At 47.4% G+C, this 22,820-nt stretch overlaps 1 protein-coding gene across 5 annotated transcripts in view; it reads left to right on the top strand.

Annotated features, from left to right (window-relative positions):
* The first annotated feature begins 930 nt into the window (after positions 1–930).
* Positions 931–22,820, top strand: part of OPA1 (OPA1 mitochondrial dynamin like GTPase) — a 49,710-nt gene continuing 27,820 nt past the window's right edge. For 2 of the 5 annotated variants that reach the window (XM_033150939.1, XM_033150938.1), the window contains exons 1-15: positions 931–1,035; positions 2,864–3,182; positions 5,452–5,548; positions 7,843–7,950; positions 8,617–8,670; positions 9,613–9,680; positions 14,222–14,332; positions 17,896–17,949; positions 18,811–18,915; positions 19,279–19,365; positions 19,731–19,844; positions 19,981–20,061; positions 20,265–20,339; positions 20,502–20,573; positions 21,894–21,993. In XM_033150939.1, the coding sequence (XP_033006830.1) occupies positions 1,007–1,035; positions 2,864–3,182; positions 5,452–5,548; positions 7,843–7,950; positions 8,617–8,670; positions 9,613–9,680; positions 14,222–14,332; positions 17,896–17,949; positions 18,811–18,915; positions 19,279–19,365; positions 19,731–19,844; positions 19,981–20,061; positions 20,265–20,339; positions 20,502–20,573; positions 21,894–21,993 (1,474 nt within the window). In that variant the 5' untranslated portion in view covers positions 931–1,006. The remainder of the gene's footprint in view (positions 1,036–2,863; positions 3,183–5,451; positions 5,549–7,842; positions 7,951–8,616; positions 8,671–9,612; positions 9,681–14,221; positions 14,333–17,895; positions 17,950–18,810; positions 18,916–19,278; positions 19,366–19,730; positions 19,845–19,980; positions 20,062–20,264; positions 20,340–20,501; positions 20,574–21,893; positions 21,994–22,820) is intronic. The other 3 variants (XM_033150941.1, XM_033150940.1, XM_033150942.1) reach the window with 3 other exon arrangements.

Consider the following 22,820-nt stretch of genomic DNA (forward strand, 5'->3'; position numbering starts at 1 on the left):
CGAATTCATGGAGGAGAGAGATGTCTGTCCCTGATGGCTCTGCTCTGCCTCGAGTCGGGGCAGCGATGCTTCTGAATCCCATTACCTGGAATCCACAGGAGAGGAGAGTTGCTCTCGCACTCGGAGCCTGCTTGAGAACATAAGAAGAGCCTGCAGGATCAGGCCAAAGGAGCTCCATTCTGTCTAGCATCCAGTTCTCAGAGTGGCCAACCGGATGCCAGTGGGAAACTCCAAAGCAGGATTTGAGCACAATTACACACTAAACTGCATCAACAAATGTCTAGTGTCCGGATCAAGAGAAGGCATAGTATCTAACAACAACAACTACTACTACTTTATTTAAGAGATAAATAACTATCTGACATTCAGAAAATACCTGAAGGCAGCCCTGTTTAGGGAAGTTTTTAACCTGTGATATTTTAATGTATTTTAATATCTGTTGGAGGCCGCCCAGAGTGGCTGGGGGGACACAGCCAGATGGGCGGGGGTACAAATAATAAATAATAATTTTATTATTTATCAATAATAACAACAGCAATAATAATAATTTTATTATTAATAATTTGCTGTTGTTATTATTCTTAACTATCATTTTTTCCCACTCTCTTCTGCCACATGGCAGACGCAGCATGCCCGTTTCCTCCTCGCTCCGGAGGGCAGGACTCGAACCCACGGCTTCAGGTTGCAAGGAGGAGGATCCCGACTTTCTAGCGGCGAGAGGCTCTGCCAGGGGAGGAGCATCGAGCATCACGTGACCCTTCTGGGCGGGGCTTACCTGCCTGCTCCTCCCCTGGCCTCTCTCCCGCTTCGTGAGTCTTGGCCTTGCGGCGCGAGGGCGAGGGGGCGGGGTCTCCCGAGCGGCGCGGTGTCTCACTCAAAGCGCTCCGCCCGCCCCTTCCGCTTGCCGGGCGGCGGAACCTTGTGGCGCGCGCGGCGGCGGCGGCGTGTTTTGGGCGGCGCACTCCGCGAGGGAGCCCCGCGGCGGGGCCGAGAGAGAGACGCCGGGATGTGGAGGAGCAGCGCCCGCGCCGCCTGGTGAGACACCGGGGGTGGGAGGGGGGGAGAGAAGGGGGCGGCCTCCCTCGCAGGGCTGGTGTCGCGGCGCCTCGAGCCACAGGCCTCAGGCCCAACCTCCCCCCCCCTCCCAGGCGGCGACCTTGGGGGCCCCGAGCCTCGCCCGCCCGCCCTCCGCCAGGCCTCCGCCAGGCCTCCCCCTGCCCTGAGGGGGCTGGACAGGCCTCCCTCCCCGGGGCCTCCCGCTTGGAGGGCTGGCTTTCAGAAGACGCCTCGCGGGAGCTTTTAATATGGGGTGAATTATGGCAGTGTTTTTCAACCTTTTTTAGGCAAAGGCACACTTGTTTCATGAAAAAAATCACGAGGCACACCACCATTAGAAAATGTTAAAAAATTTAACTCTGTGCCTATATTGACTATATATAAAGTAATTCTCTTGAATTTTTCCATTTTTCCCACGGCACACCAGGCAACATCTCGCGGCACACTAGTGTGCCACGGAACAGTAGTTGAAAAACACTGAATTATGGTCTCTCCCAGAGTGGCAGGGGTAGAAATAAGAAACTATACAGTATTTATGGTGGTGATGGAGAATCATGACTTTATCATTCATACCCCGCCCATCGGGCCGCATGCACTTCCTATATGAAGGCGGGGTGCTTTTTTTGCTGCCGTTCTTAACGTTGTGCATTTTGTGGAAACCTCCCTGTGATCTTCGGGTGAAGGGCAGCATATAAATTTAACGAATGGCCATGATGGAGCCGTAGAATCGAGGCGTTGGAAGGGTCCCCCGGGGGATGCCTTCCATCTATACAGTGGTACCTCAGGTTACATACACTTCAGGTTACATACTCGGCTAACCCAGAAATAACGCTTCAGGTTAAGAACTTTGCTTCAGGATAAGAACAGAAATCGTGCTCTGGCGGCACAGCGGCAGCGGGAGGTCCCATTAGCTAAAGTGGTGCTTCAGGTTAGGAACAGTTTCAGGTTAAGAATGGATCTCCGGAACGAATTAAGTACGTAACCAGAGGTACCACTGTATAATAATAATAATAATAATAATAATAATAATAATTTATTATTCCCAGCATTTGCTTTCCTCGCACCTCTGCAGCAAGGAAGCAGCTGGTCCCAAGTTGCAGTCACATCTTTCTTTTTTTAGCCGGTGCATGATTGAAAGGAACTTTTTGTGTTTCGGTAGCCATTGAATCGGGAGTTTATATCTTGCTGTGATGTTCCTGTAAGAGCAAAAGCACGTGGCTGTGTTTTTCTCATATCTGGCCAGCTACACGAGGGCCACATAGCGGCTTGCCTCATTCCTTACTGCTTAGGACCTAACAGTTACACTGCTGTGTTATAATGCAGGTTTCAGTATTGATTACATACTGTACCTTAACCATGATGTACATAGATGATAACATAGGATGATCACTTGTGTGCTTCTCCATACACATAAGTTGCTGATCACAGGGTTTCACAGACACTTGGGTGAGGACTCTGAAACCTGTGATCTGTGCTCATATGGAGGATGCAAGGATGCAGAGGAGATCCTCAGCAGAGAGTCAGCAATTTCCACAATCCCATGTAGTTACTTGTTGGTGCAGCAAGCCTTGCCCTTTGCGCCATTTTCAATATGCTCTCCCACCCGCCTTGCAACCTGCTACTGAAAATCTTGTGCTACTTTTTTGGGAGTCAGGAGCTGGTGGTCCAGGGACAGCTGGGAGGACTCAGAATGGGATGCTGATGTGCAGGGTCTGTTTTGAGTAGTTCTGTGGGTGGGGGATTGGAATCTTGATTAAGGCTGGAACAGCGTTGAATGTGCAAATAAGCTCTTTGTCTTCTCCTTCAGCGTTGTCTGTCAAAACCTAGCAAATGGGACCTATGGAGCCAGAGGGAAGTCGCCGCTGCAGAAACTGCATCTCGTTTCCCGGAGTATTCATCATTCCCGCCATCCTCTTTCCAGATTTCAAAGGCTGCCGTTACGGATCTCAGCGCAGCCATTCTCTGCTCTTAATCACCTTCCCTTGCGCAGCAGCAAACTCCTCCTTGTAAAGCATGGATCCCAGCCCCACAGAACCTTTTGGCTAGCCAGAGTGGTTTCCAGGCTTCTAAAGCTTCGCTATCTCGTCTTAGGATCTGCTGTGGGCGGTGGCTACACAGCCAAAAAGGTACTTAGCTCTGCAGTAGTGACTGGTCTGTGCCTTCTGTACGGTGTGTTGGCACAGTGACTCTAGACTCATTGTCTGAAGAACAAAGGTTTGGGGATGGACAGTACACATTTGTTGATTGAAGGCAAGAGTAGGAAAGGAAGTTGCTTCATAGAAAGTAAGATCAGCTACCTTAGTGACAGACTCTGGCAGGAATTTTTTAAGTGCCTTCAGGCAGTGCCTTTTTCACAGGTGTAGTTGAGCAGTTTGGCTCAGTTGCTGACAGTCGTGCACTAACCCTTGGGACTGTCAAGTGAAGTTGCCTGTGGTTGAGTAACAGTAGAACGCTTGGCCAGGTTGGAACCCCTGGCCAGCCAAGATGGGCCCTGATCTAGGAAGTGGGTTGTCATCTTGCAAGCAAAGTCTTAGGCAAATGGTGCAAAAGGACAATGAAAGAGTTATCAAATTCCTAGCTGATATACCTTCAGATCAACAAGTGGAATAGGGTTGCCCCAGCCTTTGCTCCAACCCTCATCAAATTTCTGCCAGCCCCTTTCTTTTCCAGGGGGTTCTCCCTGCTCCAGGACTTTAGACCAGTGTTTCCCAAACTTGGGTCGCCAGCTGTTTTTTGGACTACAACTCCCATCATCCCTAGCTAGCAGGAGCAGTGGTCAGGGATGTTGGGAATTGTAGTTCTAAATCAGCTGGAGACCTAAGCTTAGGAAACACTGCTGTTGACCACCTTCACTTTTCACCTGGGGTGAAGTGAAAAGATAGCTTTTCAAGATGGAGCTAGGTTTCTCTAGGATGGCGCTCTCTCTACGTTTCTTCTTCCCTAGTGATGGCGCCTAGAACTGATGGCAGGAAAGGGTACCCTTTCTTCCCTGCATGTGAAGCATCGGTAGAACTGCAGAAATCCTTGGAGTGTTGCTGCTACTTTCTGGGTGGGGAAGCCCCCTTGCCTCCTGCTCCAAGCTGTAGTGGCATCTCCTAATGAGATGTGCTGCAAGGAGCAACTTGATATTGATGGTGGTGGAATCATGAGAGATGTGCAGAGGTTGAAGTCGGGAAGGAGGAGGTTTTATATTCTCTCTCTCAATTACTCCCTGAAACTGGCAAAGCTCAGGATTAAAGCAGCTGCATAAGCCAATTATGGTTCTTATCACCAGGTGGTTATTGTGGCTGATGAGATGATTTGCAAATTACAGGAGGGCAAAGATCTTTCGAGGGCTATGAGCCATCCTATTCTACTTGTGCGTCTGCCTCACTGTGCCGTCAGGGCTATTTCACCTATGACTTCTAGCTGCCTGTATTATGTTTCTTCTGCAACACAGCTCATAGTTACTCACAGCAGTAACAAAGCACTGGAAATCTAAATAGCATTTCTGTCAGTGAAACAATATGGTTGTATTATGCACATTAACTTATCAGTAAAGCAAACACACTCCAGTCTACAATTATTATGCAGTTCAATGCAAACACACAGTAATTTGCAAAGTAGTTTATTGGGGAGAGCTGCTGAGTGGACAGAACCCCTCTGGGAAGGAGATTCCTCACCAGGGGCAAAAAGACACAGCGCGGTTTGACGGGTTTTCCTCTCAGCAGCACAAGGAGCAGATGGATGTCTGCCCAGGGGCTGGCAACCTCTAGGCAACTGCTGCTGCTATAGTTTCAACAACCATGAGAAAGGCAGGGCCAGCCAGATGGTCCTACTCAGCCTTGGGTGAGGAGGAGAAGCACTGATCATATGGAGCTCAGTGATAAGCCAGTCAACAAAACGGAGGTGGACCCTGCGAGGTCAGCACCCACCTGGGGCTCTTGGTTGGCCCTTGTCCTGATCAAAGGCATCTCCTGTCCATTTTGCATGTGAAGTTCCCAGACTCAAAAGGCAACTTGAAAAAGGACCCAGTGCTGACGAATTACTTTTTTAAAACATAAATGCAACCCATTAATTTGGATACATGTGACAAGACAGGGCATTCTGACTAAACATTAGGAAGAACTTTCTGTTTGAGAGTGGAATGGACTCTCTTGGAAGGTGGTGGATTCGCCTTCCTTGGAGGTTTTCAGACAGAGCTTGGGTGGCCATCTGTCAGGGATTCTTGAGCTGCAATTCCTCCATTACAGGGGCTTGGACTAGATGACCGCAAGGGTCCCATTCCAACTCTGTTGCTCAGTCAGAAGGTTGGAGGAAGGAATAGTCTTGGACACTGCAGACTTGCAGTTTTGTTCTAGTCATCGTAGTAGCTAATGCAAAAGTTTGTTGATGTCTTTCTTACTTCTAATTTAGACATATGACCAATGGAAGGAGATGGTGCCTGATCTCAGCGAGTACAAGTGGATTATTCCTGACTTCATATGGGAACTTGATGAATACGTTGACTTCGGTTGGTGCTGGCTTTTCATTTTTCCTCTAATGCCAAGTTGTTGCGGAGCCAGTGTGGTGTAGTGGTTAAGAGAGGTAGACTCGTAATCTGGGGAAATGGGTTCGCTTCCCCGCTCCTCCACATGCAGCTGCTGGGTGACCTTGGGCTAGTCACACTTCTCTGAAGTCTCTCAGCCCCACTCACCTCACAGAGGGTTTGTTGTGGGGGAGGAAGGGAAAGGAGAATGTGAGCTGCTTTGAGACTCCTTCGGGTAGTGATAAAGTGGGATATCAAGTCCAAACTCTTCTTCTTATACAGAAGGGTCCTTTCTCCTGGGGATTTAAAAAAATACATTTCAGAAATTCAAACATTTTTATTGCATAATATTCCCTGATGTTATTTATATATTATTTATTTTACTCTCTCCAAATCTCTGTGTGGCTCATACTAAAGGACATACTCCAGCATTAAAACAATGAAATCCCATTCAATTAAAATTTTTATTGTTTTTGTGACCCACTTTGAGGGGTTTTTTTAACAATCAAGCGGTGTATTGTTAAATAAGCACAGATGGCTTTACAAGTGTGCAATTGGGGGTGGGGGGAGGCCATAACAAAAGCAGGTTGAGTTGCCAGATGACCGTTTGGTTTGGAGCCTTGGCCTGGCTTGGGAGGTGGGCTCCTCCTTGCTGGGCTGGGAGCATAGCTGCCAACTTTTCCCTTTTTTAAAGGGAAATTCCCTTATTCTGAATAGGATTCCTCGCAAGTAAAGGGAAAGGTTGACAGCTATGGCTGGGAGTAGCACCATTGTCTTAAGGCAAATCTAAAAAAATGTAGCATAAACACCAACAATTGGGAAACACAGGCCCTCAAGCGCCCCAGTTGGAGAACAGCCTTAACCAAAGGTGTCATATGGACTTTGAAGACACTTGAACTCAGGACGAAAGGAAGAAATGCAGTAAGAGGAAGATACACTTGGCAAACCCTCACCTTGATCAACTCCTGCCCGGAAACCAGTGTCCGCACTGTGGAAGGACATGTGGATCCAGAATTAGCCTCCACAGTCACTTACGGACTCATTGTTAAGACAGTGTTCATGGAAGACAATCTTACTCTGCTACGAGGGATCGCCAAAGAGAAGAGAGAAGAGGACTGGGCAAATTTGTGGCTGTTGAAGGCTACTAGCCACAAGGGTTTTGTTGTGTCTCCACAGAGAGAGGCCCCAGCTGGGATAATTTTAAAAGATGATTGGACCAATTTGTGGAGGAATTGGACCAATTCGTGGAGGAAATGTTCAAGGAAGACAATCTTACTCGGTTATGAGGGATCGCCAAAGAAGAAAGAGAAGGAGAAGGAGACGACATTGCTATAAATGCTTCCTAGGCTCTGGTATCAGAGTTATGGAGTCAGCCTTTGCCAACAGGGCTGGACCTGCCTTAACTGCAGCACAGAACTGGTTCCCTTAAAATGTTTCCAGTGCTGGCCCAGGAGAATTTATACTTTCCAGCCTGAGAGACTTCCTCCTCCTCCTCCTCCTGATGACTCATTGCTTTCAGCCAGCTTCTTCCTGCTGGTCTCCCCAGGATCTTGCTGCCCTCCTGCTCTGAAGCAGTTTGTCAGGAAACCAGAGTTTCCCCAGAAGTTAACACCCGGCTCCCAGGGTTTTTGGGTTTCAGCCTACTGTGTCACTGGTAGGCATGTTTTCTCTTTTGCACAAGAAGTATAAGGAACTGGAATTTCTGATTCACTGCCATCTGCTTAGAAACAAGGCCATCCTTGCTGGTGCAGGGGGCAGACTAAGTCTGTAACTCCTTCAGGAGCAAGATAATTCTTCCAGCTCTGTTGGCACAAATCTTATATTTGAGTTCCAGGAGGTCTGGGTTCAATGGTGTGGCACCTCTGAAGCCAACACCATCTCTCAGCTGCAGTTTCCCAGTCATAAAACGAGTTGCACAGCATACGTTAAAAATAGTGAGGTGCTTGCATCTGAATTGTTAGATATCAAAGCTGAGTGGGCCCCATTAACTGTTGATAGGATTCTGACTTCTTTTTGTGTTCAGGGGACTTCCTGTGTATCGGGAAGGTATGGTGCATCATTTATGAAACACATTTAGAAATCTTCTGCAGTAGAGCTTGCTAAAGTATATAAATATCCATTAAAAAAATCTTAACATAACTGCCTAGGTTAAAGCTAATAATCATAATCATAATCATAATTGTTTATTCCCCAGCCACTCCCCAGCTAGGGAGATGACAGGCTGTTCTTTTTACCCAAAGCAACCCCAAGGGGGCTAACTTTCCCTTTGCTTTTCCTAGAAAAACTTACAAAAGCTCTTCCTGATTCAGAAGACCTCGCTAAGCTGCTACCAGATTTCGACAAGATTGGAGAGAGCCTCAGGTCACTGTCCGGTTTCCTCACACCTGGTAAGGGAATTTTTCATCTGGTTGAGTTATACAAACCTGCCATATCTGGTGACTTAAACTGTGTTGGACTGAATGTTCGCTTTGCAGTGCCCAGTTCCCCCCTGGACAGTTTGGGCATTTATGTATAGGCAAAGGGCTCCTCTGGTTTAGTGATGGCTGCTGGACATTTTCAGGGCCCTGCGGTCCCCCCTCCTCTCTCCCAGATTATCACACCTGAAGCAGCAGTGTCCATCCTACTGAGCCTTTGCCCTGCCTCTGTCACCACCACCTTCTTGGTTTAGGGACTTGGAGGCTTCTGCCATTGTGGGGCTACAACTTGCCAGGAAGCGGGCACCCGCCTCTCCCTGTAACCTTTCAGCCGTATTGCTCTTTGCCCAGGGGAGTGGGGTGAATGTCAGGGACATACAATTGGAAACTAATGACAAGTAGATGAGATCCTCCTATGTGCTTTCAGATTTTTTTAGAAAAAAGTCTAATGTAATTTTCACTTCATTGTGAATCATTTTCAACCCACCTGCCTGTATCCGTTGGCCTGCCACGTTTGGTAAGTTTGCCATTCTGTCTGTCTGGCCCTCGCAATGTCTGAGACGGAAACGTCTCACATTCGCTTTGCCATTTGTTTGTGTTTATAATTTTTATTTCCCCCTTTTTGCTGGTTTTCCACAGGTTACAATTTGATTAGTGAAGTCATAGGAGCTTCTGATCTACTTCTGTTATTAGGTGTGTAAAAAGCACTTTTTTACCTGCCCCTTAACATCCCTCCCCATCTAAAAAAAATGCTAAATGCAATGCAAAGGGGTGGGGGAAAACCTGGCAAGTGTAGAAGGGCCTTCCTTCGGTTACAATGGGGGACTTTGACGATTTATGAATTAGGAATGCCGTGGGGCTGATCTGCTAGGGAAGATGGCTGTTTCTCATGAAAAGTTCTGTTTTTCAACTTGTGCAAACAACGTTCCTGAGGGAGAGCAGAAGATCAGTGCTTCATGTACACCCTTCATTTTAAAACTTTCAGTTGTTTGCATAAAGGAAAGCCTTTTGCTGCACCCAGTGACAGACTGGCAGTCCCTGCCTCTGCCATAGTGAGGGGCATGACTGACACACCCACACCCACCCACCCACCTGAATGGTGAACACGTCACACTAGCCTGGCAGTGAATTCCTGCTCCATCAGCAGAGATACTTCCTGTGAATATAGCTGAGGGTGGCTGCAGTGACCTCCTCATTCTCTCTGTTGTACTGCATATTCACTACCCCCAGCAAACAAGCAAGCCTTGCTTTAGATCACGGGTAGGCAAACTAAGGCGTGGGGGCCGGATCCGGCCCAATCACCTTCTCAATCCATCCCGCGGATGGCCCAGGAATCAGCATGTTTTTACCTGAGTAGAATGTGTCCTTTTATTTAAAATGCATCTCTGGGTTATTTGTGGGGCATAGGAATTTGTTCATACTTTTTTTCAAAATATAGTCTGGCCCCCCACAAGGTTTGAGGGGCAGTGGACCGGCCCCCTGCTGACCCCTGCTTTAGATCTCTCCATATGTGTGTATGTGGGGGCAAAGGTGATTCCTGTGTACCAGGGAGAGCAAGAACAGGCTTGCATTCAGAGCCTTTGTTCTCCTTGCGACATGTGCCACGTGATGTGAGTGCTTCCTCTTTCTTCCCAGGTTCTCCAAGGGATACGGCATTCCGAGCTACGGAACAGGGATGTGAAGCTGAGAAACAATACAAGAAGGTAAGCTTGGAAGGGGAACTGCTCACAGGTGTGGCAAACAAGCGTAAGGATATTGCAGGCCAGGGGTAGGAAGTGTGTAGCTAGACTGCAACTCCTTTCTCCACCCCGACACCATTGGCCATGGGGCCGCTGACCCTGACAGAGGTCAAAGTCCAGCAACTTCTGCAGGGAAACACATTAGTCAAGCCAGAAATCAGTGGGACGCACCTGCTTTGAAAACTTGGGCCTGGGCATACTTAGTGTATGGAGCAATTTCCAACCTTCATTGTTTAAACCAAGACTTCCCACCTTGCCAAAAGGAGCCTCCCGGAGTTAAGAGAAATACAGCTTTGAATTTCTGACTGGTCATATGCAGCCCAGCCAGAAGTGCATTGACTTGTGTGTCTCATTTTCTAGCATACTCCATTCTCAGGTGGATAGCCATCTTTTAGAAACACAGCAATAAAACTGGCAAGGTGAAATGCCCAGCTAAAATACTAAGCATTGTGTACGCACCAAAATTAATCCCCACCTGCTTCAGCCGTGTTATTCAATGCTGGCCAGTGCAGTGCGGATCTTTCAGCGCTTCCAGAAAATGCTCAAGCTCAGGCAAGCTTCCAAAGGGAGGGATCTCTGCTGCCTTTGCTGTTTGGGCTTGATGCACAGCTGGAGTCACAGGGGTGGCCTTGCTGGTCAGTCTTCATTACCCCAGTGGCATGGAGTGAAGGAGGCAGCCTCAAGGATATGGAAGACTCAAGGCGTTTCAGCATTTGCAGGTTACAGCAGCAACTTGAGCCATGATACAAGCATACGGTAAGGCCTGCTGGATCAGACCAAAGGCTCATTTAGTCCAGATTTCTGTTCTTGCAGCAGCCAACCAGATGCTTATGGGCAGCCTGCAAGCAGAACATTAGTGCAGTAGCCCCCTCGTAATTGAAGCGCACAGGCACAGAGGCTGGGACTGCCCAAGGTCACCCAGTGAACTTCACGGCTGAGTGGGGATTTGGACCACCCTGGTCTCCCAGGTCCTGGTCCAGCACTAACCGCTGCACCCCGTGGGCTAGACCCTGGGAAGGTGAGCGTGGCTGTTTCCACTCTTCCGAAAGGCCTATTAATGTGGAGTAGCCTGTTTGCTTCTGCATCATCCTCTCTTGTCAAATTAGCAAATAGTTAGTCCTGGGCTTGGGGGTTGCCTTGGTTACCCTTTCCCCACAGTGTCTTAGCACTGAACTGTCGGGGCAAGCAGAACTCTGTAGGAAAAGCAGGAGCAATGTGACTCGAATGTGTGTGCCATTATGTAATACTTTCAGAAGGCAAAAGAAGCCAACCCATCCACAGGCAGGCAGGCAGGCAGGCACACACAAAACCTGCACAGTCCTTTTTACAGACGGCCTCTGCTGATACGCTGTGTGCCTGTGAGGAAGAGCAGGCGTGCTTTTGCTGATGAGACTGTGTTGCTGTGATGTTGGATTTCTAGTTGCTCTCCATTCATTCATTCACAGGCATATGTTGGTATTTTTATCTGGATTTTTTTTAGTTTTCGTAAGCTACTTTGAAGACCTTTTTAATGAAAATTTATCTGTAAATTTTCCTGGCATGGGATCTTAAAATGGCCACACCTCTGAAACAGGTGGGTTACGCAAGCAACGTTAGTCAGTCGGAAAGGCTGCTTAGAAGAATTTACTCTGGCACAGCAGTCCATCAGAGAGTCAGATTTTCCATATATTGAAGGCATGTGTCCGAGTGGCAATTCCAGATGGAGGAGAGAGCAAAAATCCCTCTTCAGTTTCTACAGTCTCTTATGAAACAATGTTACCTGCATAGATCCTTGCACAGGAAGAGCCTTGCAGCTGCTGGATTAGGCCAGAGGGGGCCCGTCTAGTCCACCTTCCTGCTCTCATAGTGGCCAGCCAGGTGCCCAGGGCAGGATGCCCACAAGCAGGACCCGAGAGCAGGAGCAACGCTCTTCGCCCTTGGGATTCCCAGCAAGTGCCATTTAGAGCTGGGCAGCCTCCAGTATTGGAGGTAGTAAACGGTCATCGTGACTACTTGCCTTATCCAAGTAGTTGAGTAGAGGCCCTTAAATTTGCTGCTAGAGAGATTGTGGAGACGTTTGCTTCTTTCCAGGGGCAAAGGGAAATGCCGAGTGCTTCCGAGGGAAACTAAACTGTGTTTCATCCGGGTGGGAATGGCTGGGTCATAGCATCACACCAAGGATCATTTGAGCTTGTGTTCCCTTGTGCTGTGTTCTCTCTTTGCCTTCTTCTCTTGGACCCTGCAGCTACAATGAGGAGGCCACCAGTACTTTGAAAGGCCTGAGAGATGGAGTCTCATGGCTGAGAAGTTGTGCCGGTTTTTATCCTACCTTTTGCAGCCTCCTCCCCCTTTGCTTTTTTTCTTAGAAATTGTTTATTTGTTCCTGTGCCATCACCAGTTTTTCCACACGTGAAACAGCATCGTTTCTGTCTACGCACTACAACTGTTTGCACAGGTTAACTCTGTTGTAGTTTCCCAGTTTTCAGGAGAGGCTGATACTTTCCACTACAGAAGCAGAGAAAGTCAGGGAGAAATTTAGAAGAGACCTTGAGCAAGTGTAGATTCCTCCTGGTACCATAAAGGTCTCTCACTAGTGTGATGCTTGCAGCACCCTTAAGCATTAGGGGAATTTTCAGGAGTGGCCAGTAGGATGGCAAAGACCTCCTGTAACCATGAAGATTAAAAGTGTTCTTTGCAAAACAAATTTGAGCTGGACTCTGAGATGCTGTATATGGCAGCAGGCTGTTCATATATGGCTTAAAAGAAGAATAGCATATTCACCTCAATCACTTGCCTGGGTCTGTCCTGCCGCACGATCCCCAGCACTTCCCCCAATGGGCTTCCCTTGGCATCTTAACGAGAGGCTGCTTAACTGACTTGCATCCTTTGAACAAACACGCAGCATTGACTCTGCCCACTCTTGCTTGTTCTGCTCCTCTTCCTTTTGAGTTTGTCCCTCCCCTTCCGCCCAGTGAAATGGAGGCTGTTCCAGGGTCTCCTCCCGATGCAGGTTGCCAGTGATGGAATTTGACAAAAGGGCTATGCACCAAGCAGTGTGATGATGTGACATTTGGCTTCTTTTTCGTCAACAAGGGTGTCCTAATGGAAGGCAGGTTCTCGTTCAGAGCAGTCGCCAAGATACCAAACCACTTAGTTGTAAGAGACTGCTAACACAACTGACCTTTTTTTGTAGTATAGCAAGGATCTGTGAACTTTGTTTCTTAAGGCTTCTCGTTCCAGGCCTATTGTGTTTGTGTTTGCAAAATGCATCTCCCAGGAGAGTGCATTTGGATTTCATGTGTACCTTCTTGTGTCTGTGCATGTGTGTGCGGTGTCCCCACTCCAAAGTAGTCTTCTAGTCATGGGTGCTGTTTAAGAGCATTCAAAGCAATGGAATTATTACTACTATTTTTGCAATACTGGGTCAGTTGTTCAGTTGCATCTGTACACATTTGTGGCATAGCTGACTTGGTCTGCTGATGTGGGTATTTCAGTTTCATGGTGAAGGCATGATCTTCCCAAGTAAGAAAAGATTCACTTTCCTTGTTATTCCTTCCACAGCTTCTTGGATTCTGAGGTTTTAAAAAGCTCTTCAAACCATCCCCATTTTCTTTTGGCTTGGATGTTGCATATTTCCTTAAGCAGCGCTGGGGACAAGGGGACAGGCTGCAGCTCAGTGGCAGAGCATCTGCTTTGCCTGAGGAAGCTCCCAGATTTAATCTCTGGCATCTCCAATGATGGCTGGGAATCTCCTCTGCCTGAAACCCTGGAGATCTGCTGCCAGTCTGTGTAGACAATACTGTATTAAGCTCGATGGACCAATGCTCAGAGTTGGCACAAGGCAACTTCTTCCTACATTCCAGTGACAGTTGTCCCTTCAAAGCACCTCTGTTTTAACAACATTGTTTCATAGAATCCTTGAGTTGGAAGAGACCCCAAGGGCCATCCAGTCCAACCCCCTGCCAAGCAGGAAACACCATCAAAGCATTCCTGACAGATGGCTGTCAAGCCTCCGCTTAAAGACTTCCAAAGAAGGAGACTCCACCACACTCCTTGGCAGCAAATTCCACTGTCCAACAGCTCTCACTGTCAGGAAGTTCTTCCTAATGTTTAAAACATCTTTCCTTAACTTTAATCCCGAGGTCCTCCGCAGACTGCTCTTTCATTGTGGGTGTTTGCAGTTGCACCTCATGGTTGCAGTAATAGTGCATTTTTCGCAGCAAACTGCAGGACAGGCGCCAGTTGCAGCTGAAGCAGTATAACCTCCCTGATAGCATCATGAGCGTAAATTGTCATGGATGCACAATAAAAAGGATGTCTGAAGGGGGCCCTCAATGCCCCTAGGTAGCAGCAGCTGTGGCACTTCGATTTCTGTTCCTCTCTTGTTGTGTCTGTTTGCGCGTGCCCCTCCCTTTCCGTGCCCCTGCCTGCCTTTGTGTTGCACCCTTTGGTTTAACATTATCGCTCCCCTCACCTCCATATTTTTCTCCCTTCTTCTTCTCCTCCTCATTGTAAACTTGCGGCAGGGTCTTCTGGGCGAGGTCATTCTCTTGCAGCAGCAAATCCAGCAGCACGAAGAGGAGGCGCGCAGAGCCACTGACCAATTGGGCCCAGGCTCCTCCCAGCAGAAGCGAAAGGTGATGACTGAAAGGCACGGGGTGCTGTGCAATTCTTCTTTCACTCACTCCCCCCTCCCCAAAAATCGGTTCTAATCTCATCCAATCCATCCCGATCGGACACTGTGATTTGATAACCACCAATGAATCCTTGATTCGACTCTGGTTGTGGGCCCTGGCAGTGATCTTGCAGCAGTTCATGGTCTGCGAAAGTTTTCTCATAGCACTGTCTTTCAGCATGGCGATTTAATGTGATCAAAACTGATGTTCATCGTGGGAAAGATCTGCACTTAATTTTGTTTCTGGAACCCACTAACTTGTTCTACTAACTTGCATCTGAATATTCATAGCCTCATAAAGCTGAAAGGGACATTGAGGGTCATCTAGCCCAACCTCGTGAAGGGTGGATAAAAATCAATGGTTTTTTTTAAAAAAAATAAAAATCGGATTTTTAACTTTAATCAGATTTCTTTTTTAAAAAAGCTTTTGGAGGAAAAATCTTTCTAAAGATAGTTTTCTATTTAAGTTACATTATAGTCCAAAGGCTGTTCATCAGGAAATATGGATTTGTTTTTAGTTTTTCATGTGTGCTAAAACTCAGTCTAAGGTTTTTTTTAATTGTTCAACCACATCAGTTAACAAACATGGATACATATGCTTATAATGTTATTGTTTTAGTTAAATAAATTGTTTAGATTGTTATTGAAATTATTAATTTTCTCCTTCCAATAACGTACAGCAGAAAAGTTGTCCAATTATAAACAGTTAACTTCATAATTATCTGTCTGTGTATTTCTGATAGTCTAACCAAATCAGTGCTTTTTGATATAACTGTAAATACTACTCTGAAAACTTATTACCGGTATTCCAAAAATGAAACCTTCATCTGGTTGTAAATATTAAGATTATAGCAGCAAGAATGAGTCTTTCTGTAAAAATATATTATGATATAAATCAAGTCTTACTGACAAGTGATTTAAATCATGATTTAAATCAAATCCCCCCTGCTCGTGCAAGTGCAGGAATCACAGCTAAAGCATCCATGGCAGAGGGAGGGCCCACTGTCAAAGAGTTCTATCAAGGGAGACGGTCCCTGCCGCCGCCCCCCCCCCCCCCGAATCCCCAGTGCTGGAAACAAAGGGGATAGTGGATGCCTTTATGAGCCACCTGGAAGCACCTGGTTGGCCCCTGCTGGAGTAAGAGAGACCCTTTTTGGTCCAATCCAGCACAGCTCTCCTCCTCGCACTCTTCTTGATCGTAATTTTGAATAGGGAAATTGCTTAGGGCAGCTTTTAAACGGGCTACCATGGGCTTTGCTGGTTTATATGACCGATGTGGGACGTAACTCCTCTGCTTGTGGGCGAGTTGACAGATATCCATTCATGGTAGAGCGACTGCAAATTTGAGCAATGGCCCCGTGAGACACACCCCATTATAGATACAACACGCAGGTACACATGACTTTTCACCGGAGCCCCCTTGCATGCTCTTGGTGAGTGGGGACCAAATCCTGTGAAGTCGAGGGGCAGCTGTAGAAATGGGGAACTGCTAGAAATGTCTTCAGAAACCAGGAGCGCCTGGGCTTGCTTGCGTTTGGATCAGTGCCTCAGAAGCCTCTTGTTCCACGTTGCCATATAGTGGCGTCTGCTCAGGCTTTTCCTTGGCTTCAGTGCAGGGAGAGTGTGCTGGCCTTTTTGCTCAGCTGTTGGGAACAGCTTTGCACGTTCCGCTGTGTGTACAAAGCTGGCTCTGGCTTCAGCACAGAGAGGGCGTTCTCCGTTGCGCAGAGGTCTGCGTGTGCTGGAGAGCCCTGCAGAGCCGTTGATTGTGGCCAGCCTGCCCACGGTGTTGGCGGGAGTTACTGAAAATGTGACGGCAGCCACAAGGCACAAAGAACGTGTCCTGCACAAGCAGCGATGAAACGAGCAGGATCTTGCAGTTGGCCCCTGTGCTGTGTGCCATTCTGCCTCTTTGCTCCTGGTGCCCCCAGACACCTCTGCTTCCCTCCCCAGCCTTCCCTATTTAGATAATAGATAACACGCCTGATGGCTGCTTTTCCCCTTGCTTTTATAAAGGGCGGTCAACTGCCTCCATCAAGAGAATCTAAAAATGTGCACCTGCAGCCTCCCTTGGGCGCGTGTGCATGCATCTTCTTTATCACCTGCAGCATTTGGCAAATAAGTTAGAATGGGAGGATTGCAGCTCCCTTTCCCAAAAATTGTCAAACAAAAGTCTGGGGTCCCTTCAGTGTAACACACACACACACACACACACACACACACCAAGCGAAAGCTCCAGGGTCACAAGTAGGCAGCTCAATAAAAGGCAGTGTGAGCCGACCTCTGCTATGTGTTCAGATTCCAAAGGGGAAAGGAGCTCCCCCCCCCCCCACGAAAGATCATTCATCCTCAGAGGTGTGCCCATGGATGTGTGCGTAACAGAGAGATTATATGAGAGCAAATTAAATGTGCAAGTTTTCAGTAGGCAGTTTTCTCATGTATCTAACTAACAGTTTTTTGAACCTGGAAATTCACCCATTCCGAGTTTGTTTGAGTGTGCTCAGCCTATTAATTGCCAGTGGAAGCTGTTATGTTATTTGTTTCTTCTTGGTCATTAAAACCGGACCTTTTACATGATCAGAGTGGTTATAAGTTGGTTCCTGTTTCCAAGTAGGGCTTCTGGCTGCCCCTTGGGAGAATGGCCAACCCTTAGCGGCCTGCTGGCAAGTGTTGGCCTTCTTTGAGATGAGTGGCTGGAGGGAAGCGTGTCGCTAGCCATGTCTAGCATCTCTCGGTGGGAGTCAGAACCGCTCACACCACTGTCCTCGCTCTGTCCTCATGCGCTGGTTGGCAGTGGGGATGTTTCCAATCAGGCACTTTTCCATCTTGAGTTTCCTCTGGCTTCCTCCTGTACAGCAAAGTTGTACGTGGCCTTGACTGCCATTTCCGGAGCCAGAGCAAAAACAGGACTTCCTTTTTTTATAAAAACCAGCTCTAGAAATCTCTTTGCTTATGTGGAGTAGAATAGAAGGCTTTGCCACACTGGAACAGTTCAGCGCAAGACCCAGTTGACCCTGGGGCATTAGTGGGCTGTGAAGTACATGAAGCAAAGTCTGGCGGCCATCAGAGGGCTCCATCCCAAACTCCCGGGTCTTTACTTATCCTGGCACATGCCTCCCACCATTGGGCATCAACACACGTACCAGACCCGCCGAGTCCAAGGGGCTTAAGCAAATAACCCTGAGCTTGGTGGCATCTAGAATTACGATTTAACGCAGACTGCACATGAGGCTGCCTTGCCAAGTAACTTTCTGGGGTTGTAAGGTGATAGTAAGAAGTGTTGACTTTTCTTTTTAAAAGGATGTGAGTGTACCAGCCATTATCTCAAGTTATGTGAATTAAAGAGATGCTTCTCTCTCCCCCACCTGAGTTTCTTTCTCTGTCGCTTTGACAAAGAAAACTTGATTGGATGGTTCTTGTGAAATAGATGGCGCTCAGATCCACAAACTGCGAGGAGTGGTTTGATTATTTTTGTCTCCTGAACATAAAATAAGCCCAAGACATTTATGCTTCTAACTCTTGCAGGTTTCTGACAAAGAAAAGGTAGACCAGCTGCAAGAAGAACTCCTGCGCACTCAGGTAGGGTAGCCTTGCTGGTGTTATGGCCAGAATTCACACGGAGGGAAGGAATTGGGTCTGACTCACTGCGAATTCATTAACTTCCAGAGCTTTGATGTCAACCAGGCCCCATCTTGAAGGACGGAGAGGGGGCATAATATTTAAAAGCGAAACAAACAAAAGGTGAACGTATCTGAAGAAGTGTGCATACACACAAAAGCTCATGCCAATAGCAAACTTAGTTGGTCTCTAAGGTGCTACTGGAAGGAATTTTTTTTATTTTTTTATTTTGTTTTGACTATGGCAGACCAACACGGCTACCTACCTGTAAAAGGTGAACGGCGCAACTCTTGGTGGCCGATCACAGCCACCCGTTTGTGTCATTCATGGGGATGCGACCTGACGAAAGACTCCAAGCTGCTCTCCTCCATGAGAAGAGGCGTTGCAGACTCCAAATGATGTTGTGCGAGTGTGCAAATTCCATTGTTCAAGTTGAAAAGACCTTCCCAAATCTTTTTTTTCCCATTTGGCTTTATCTTACATCACTGCCCAATATTAATCCTGGCCTGTTTCTGCTGAATTCAGTCAGAATCCTTCCTTAATTGACTGTGCTTATGATTTCAGCCAAGGATGCCATGCTTTCTGTAGAATTTCATCAGTTGATTCAAATTTGTTCTATTACATTTCATCAGGTCAGAGTCCGTTAAGCAATTCATTTATTTGATGGTGATGGTGATGATGAAGCTGTGCTGCTAGGGCAGATTTGGTTCAAGAGAGCAGGGCCCTGTTAGCACTGAGTCTCCTTTCCTTTGCCTTCATACTGCCACCCTGACCCTGACCCTCCCCACCCCCGGTTTTCAAAGTTACATTATTGTTTTGCAGTTGAAATATCAACGGATGCTTGAGCGTTTAGAGAAGGAGAACAAAGAGCTCAGGAAGATTGTCTTGCAGAAAGATGACAAAGGCATTCACCAGAGGAAGCTGAAGGTATCCCCCCCCCCCTGCATGCAAAACTTCACCAGTTTCCCCAGCTCTGGGCCTTCTGTTCCATCTTGGCTCACCTGTGCTTACGCCTTTCAGCAGTAATTTTGGTTAAAAAAATAAATAAAGCCATTCCCTTGAGTGATTGGTGCTCCTCCTTAAGGGAAATACCAGTTTGGATTCTGTGCTGGGGTCCTATCCTGGCTACAATATAAGACGCAGCCTGCCCTGCCATAATTGGTCTCATAGATTAGGCTGCAGGGATCAGAGAGCAAACAGTCACTTGTTTTTCGGTGCTGCCAGAGGCCTTTCTGATGGCTTTGGGCACCGTTCAAGTGAGCCTTCTTTCATTCTTTTGTTCTTTCTTAGAAATCTTTGATTGACATGTATTCTGAAGTCCTGGATACTCTGTCGGATTACGATGCCAGCTATAATACCCATGATCATTTACCTCGGGTAAGTGAGTGATCACTGTTCTGCCATTTCACATTTGCAATAAAGTGTGGCATAGCTTAATGCCCTCCAGTTCAACCACGTGTTGTTGTTTTTTTAACAGTAGATAAGCAACGTTTTGCTTGATTTGGGGACATCTTAAGTAAAAAGCAACTAGTTTCTATATTTTCTATAGTAAATACAATGGGGTCTTCTGAATTTATCTTCTGAAAAGCTCCCCCCCCCCCAACAGCAACAAACAACCTTAAAGCCAATTCCTGATATATAATCTGGAGTAGCCTGGTAAAAAGTGCACTTTGTCACACGTTGAGGGTGCGTGGTGCATGAGTTTCGGTTAAAAGCTGGTGATTTGAATGTTTTCATTTAAGGTTGTAGTGGTTGGAGATCAGAGCGCTGGAAAAACCAGTGTGCTCGAGATGATCGCTCAAGCCCGGATCTTCCCTCGAGGCTCTGGAGAAATGATGACTCGTTCGCCCGTTAAGGTGAGAACGCTGAATTGGCAAGTGTAGGAGGCACAAAAGGCATCCGTCGTCCTCCTTGTGTGACTGTCGTAAAATTTGCTCAGAGGGTTTTTGCTTTGATTGCTATCTGCTGCTGTTTCTCCCCTTGGCCCATTAGGTCACCCTCAGCGAAGGTCCCCACCACGTGGCCATCTTCAAGGACAGCTCTCGAGAGTTTGATCTGACCAAGGAGGAGGATGTAAGTTTGAAGAAGTAACTTTTTGCAGCTGTGGAAATCATTTGCATTGTACACCTGATCACTTTCATTGGGGGGGGGGGGTGAGACAGACGTGTGTCTTGAATGTTCCTTTCCCTGTTAAAATAAAGAAAATGGAACTGGACCCCTGTTGAAATGGTGCTGTGCCTTGTTTCTGGTTATGACCTCTGATTGTGCTTAAACAGCTTGCAGCCTTGAGAAATGAGATTGAGATCAGAATGAGGAAGAGCGTGAGTGACGGCTGCACCGTCAGCACTGAGGTGAGGCCTGGCTGTTGACGTCCTTCCCTGGGAATGGCTCCCCTGGGTCCCCACCCAGAAATTGTTTGTGGGGCGCCCTGAGCACTGTTTTCTACGTAGTCTTTTCCTTCACAAAGGAAGCTCCCTGACGTGGAAATCTCTCTTCCTTGTTTCCTTCTGCAGACCATCTCCCTCAGCGTTAAGGGTCCTGGCCTGCAAAGGATGGTGCTGGTGGATTTGCCAGGGGTCATTAGCGTGAGTAGGCGATGCTTCTCCTCTTCTGATCCTCCCTGTTCCTTTGAGATGGGATGCAGTGGGCTTTTCCCGGACTCCTGGGTCCGCATGGGTTCCCAGTGGTGGCGCCTTCACTTTGGAATCGCCCACCTGACAACGTGGTTAACTGAATTTTGGTGCCGAGTGAACGTGTCTTTACAGGAAGGTTGGTGGGAGGTGGAATTTTTTGCTATCTTTTACTGTGTTTAGTTTTGATATGATTTGTTTTATCATCTGTGCACTGCTTTCCCAGCCTTACTACTAATTGTGATATAATAATAATAATAATAATAATAATAATAATAATAATAATAATAATAATAATAATTAATTTAAAAAAATAGTATTTATAACCCGCCTATCTGGCTGGGTTTCCCCAGCCACTCTGGGTGGCTTCCAGCAGAATATTAAAATACAATGATTCATCAAATATTAAAAATTCCCCTGATGTGTTCTAAAAGTCATATAGTTGTTTCTTTCCTTGACATCTGATGGGAGGGCGTTCCACAAGGCGGGCGCCACTACTGAGAAGGCCCTCTTCGCTTCTCGCGGTGAAGAAACCGCCAGAAGGCCCTCGGAGCTGGACCTCAGTGTCCGGGCTGAATGATGGGGGTGGAGATGCTCCTTCAGGTATACTGGGCCAAGGCCGTTTAGGGCTTTAAAGGTCAGCACCAACACTTTGAATTGTGCTTGGAAATGTCCTGGGAGCCAATGCAGGTCTCTTGGGACCGGTGTTGTATGGTCTTGGGGGCCTCTCCCAACCACCAGTCTAGCTGCCGCATTCTGGATTAGTTGCAGTTTCCGGGTCACCTTCAAAGGTAGCCCCACAAAGAGCACGTTGCAGTAGTCCAAGCGGGAGATAACCAGAGCATGCACCACTCTGGCGAGACAGTCTGCGGGCAGGGAGGGTCTCAGCCTGCGTACCAGATGGAGCTGGTAGACAGCTGTCCTGGACACAGAAAAACTATAAACTATAGATTTGTTCTTCCACTATCATCAGCTGCCTGGTTGGCCCCAATTTCTCCTAATAACCACAGTGAGGTGGAAGAATGCTTGGCTCGTATTTATACGTAACACTTTCTCACATACATATCATAATGTTAGGGCTGCTCTTATGGTCTTACCACCTTCAAGAACTTGAGAGCAGTTCTGGAAATCAGCTGCCGAGGGACGCTGTGGAATCCAGCTTTTGTGAAAGAGCTAGGCGTGCACCAGCCAGGGAGATCTGACCCATCTGCTTCCTCCCAGTTCTTTGACACCACCTGTTGCTCTTTTCCTGCCCTTCCTGATCTCTTTTCACAGACGGTGACGTCAGGGATGGCCCCAGACACAAAGGAAACGATCTTCAGCATCAGCAAGGCCTACATGCAGAATCCCAACGCCATCATCCTTTGCATTCAAGGTAAAGGAGGAGGTTGGAGAGCAACTGCAATGTCCTTGTGTCTTGGTTAATGAGTCCCTGCAATGGCACCCGTCGTTCGCTCTGGTTCTTGGGAGACTTATTTGTGAGCAAAGACCACGCCTGCTCCTTCTTTGTGGTTGGGGTTGTGGAGGGCAGGGCAGGGCAGAGGGATGGAATTAGCTGGCCTCTTCTTCTTTTTTCTGGCTTTGGGACTGTTAATCAGTTGTGCTTTCTGGGGCCCCGAGTTGAGCCACTAGGCATGTTCTGGGTTTAGCTCTTACCTTCAAATGAGTTTAGATTCTGGTAGGTAGCCGTGTTGGTCTGATGCAGTCGAAATAAATTTAAATTTTTAAAAATTGTCCAGTAACACCTTAGAGACCAACTGAGTTTGTTCTGGGTATAAGCTTTCGTGTGCATGCACACTTCTTCAGATACACTGAAACAGAAGTCACCAGACCCTTATATATAGTGGGAGGGTGGGGTGGGTTTTTTCTCAGAAGGGTAGTAGGAGATGGGTGATTGACTCAATTGTCATTAACAATCGTCAACAGGTTTACCATACCCACTAAGTCAATTACAGAACAAACTTAGTTGGTCTCTAAGGTGTAAAGTTAAAGGACCCCTGACAGTTAACTCCAGTCTTGAACGACACTGGGGTTGCGGCACTCATCTCGCTTTACTGGCCGAGGGAGCCGACGCTTGTTTGCAGACAGTTTTTCCGGGTCATGTGACCAGCATGACTTAGCCGCTTCTGGCGAAACCAGAGCAGCGCACGGAAATGCCGTTTAGCTTCCCGCGGGGGTACCTATTTATCTACTTGCACTTTG

This window comes from Lacerta agilis, chromosome 5 (assembly GCF_009819535.1).
Source record: "Lacerta agilis isolate rLacAgi1 chromosome 5, rLacAgi1.pri, whole genome shotgun sequence".
Classification (NCBI taxonomy): domain Eukaryota; kingdom Metazoa; phylum Chordata; class Lepidosauria; order Squamata; family Lacertidae; genus Lacerta; species Lacerta agilis.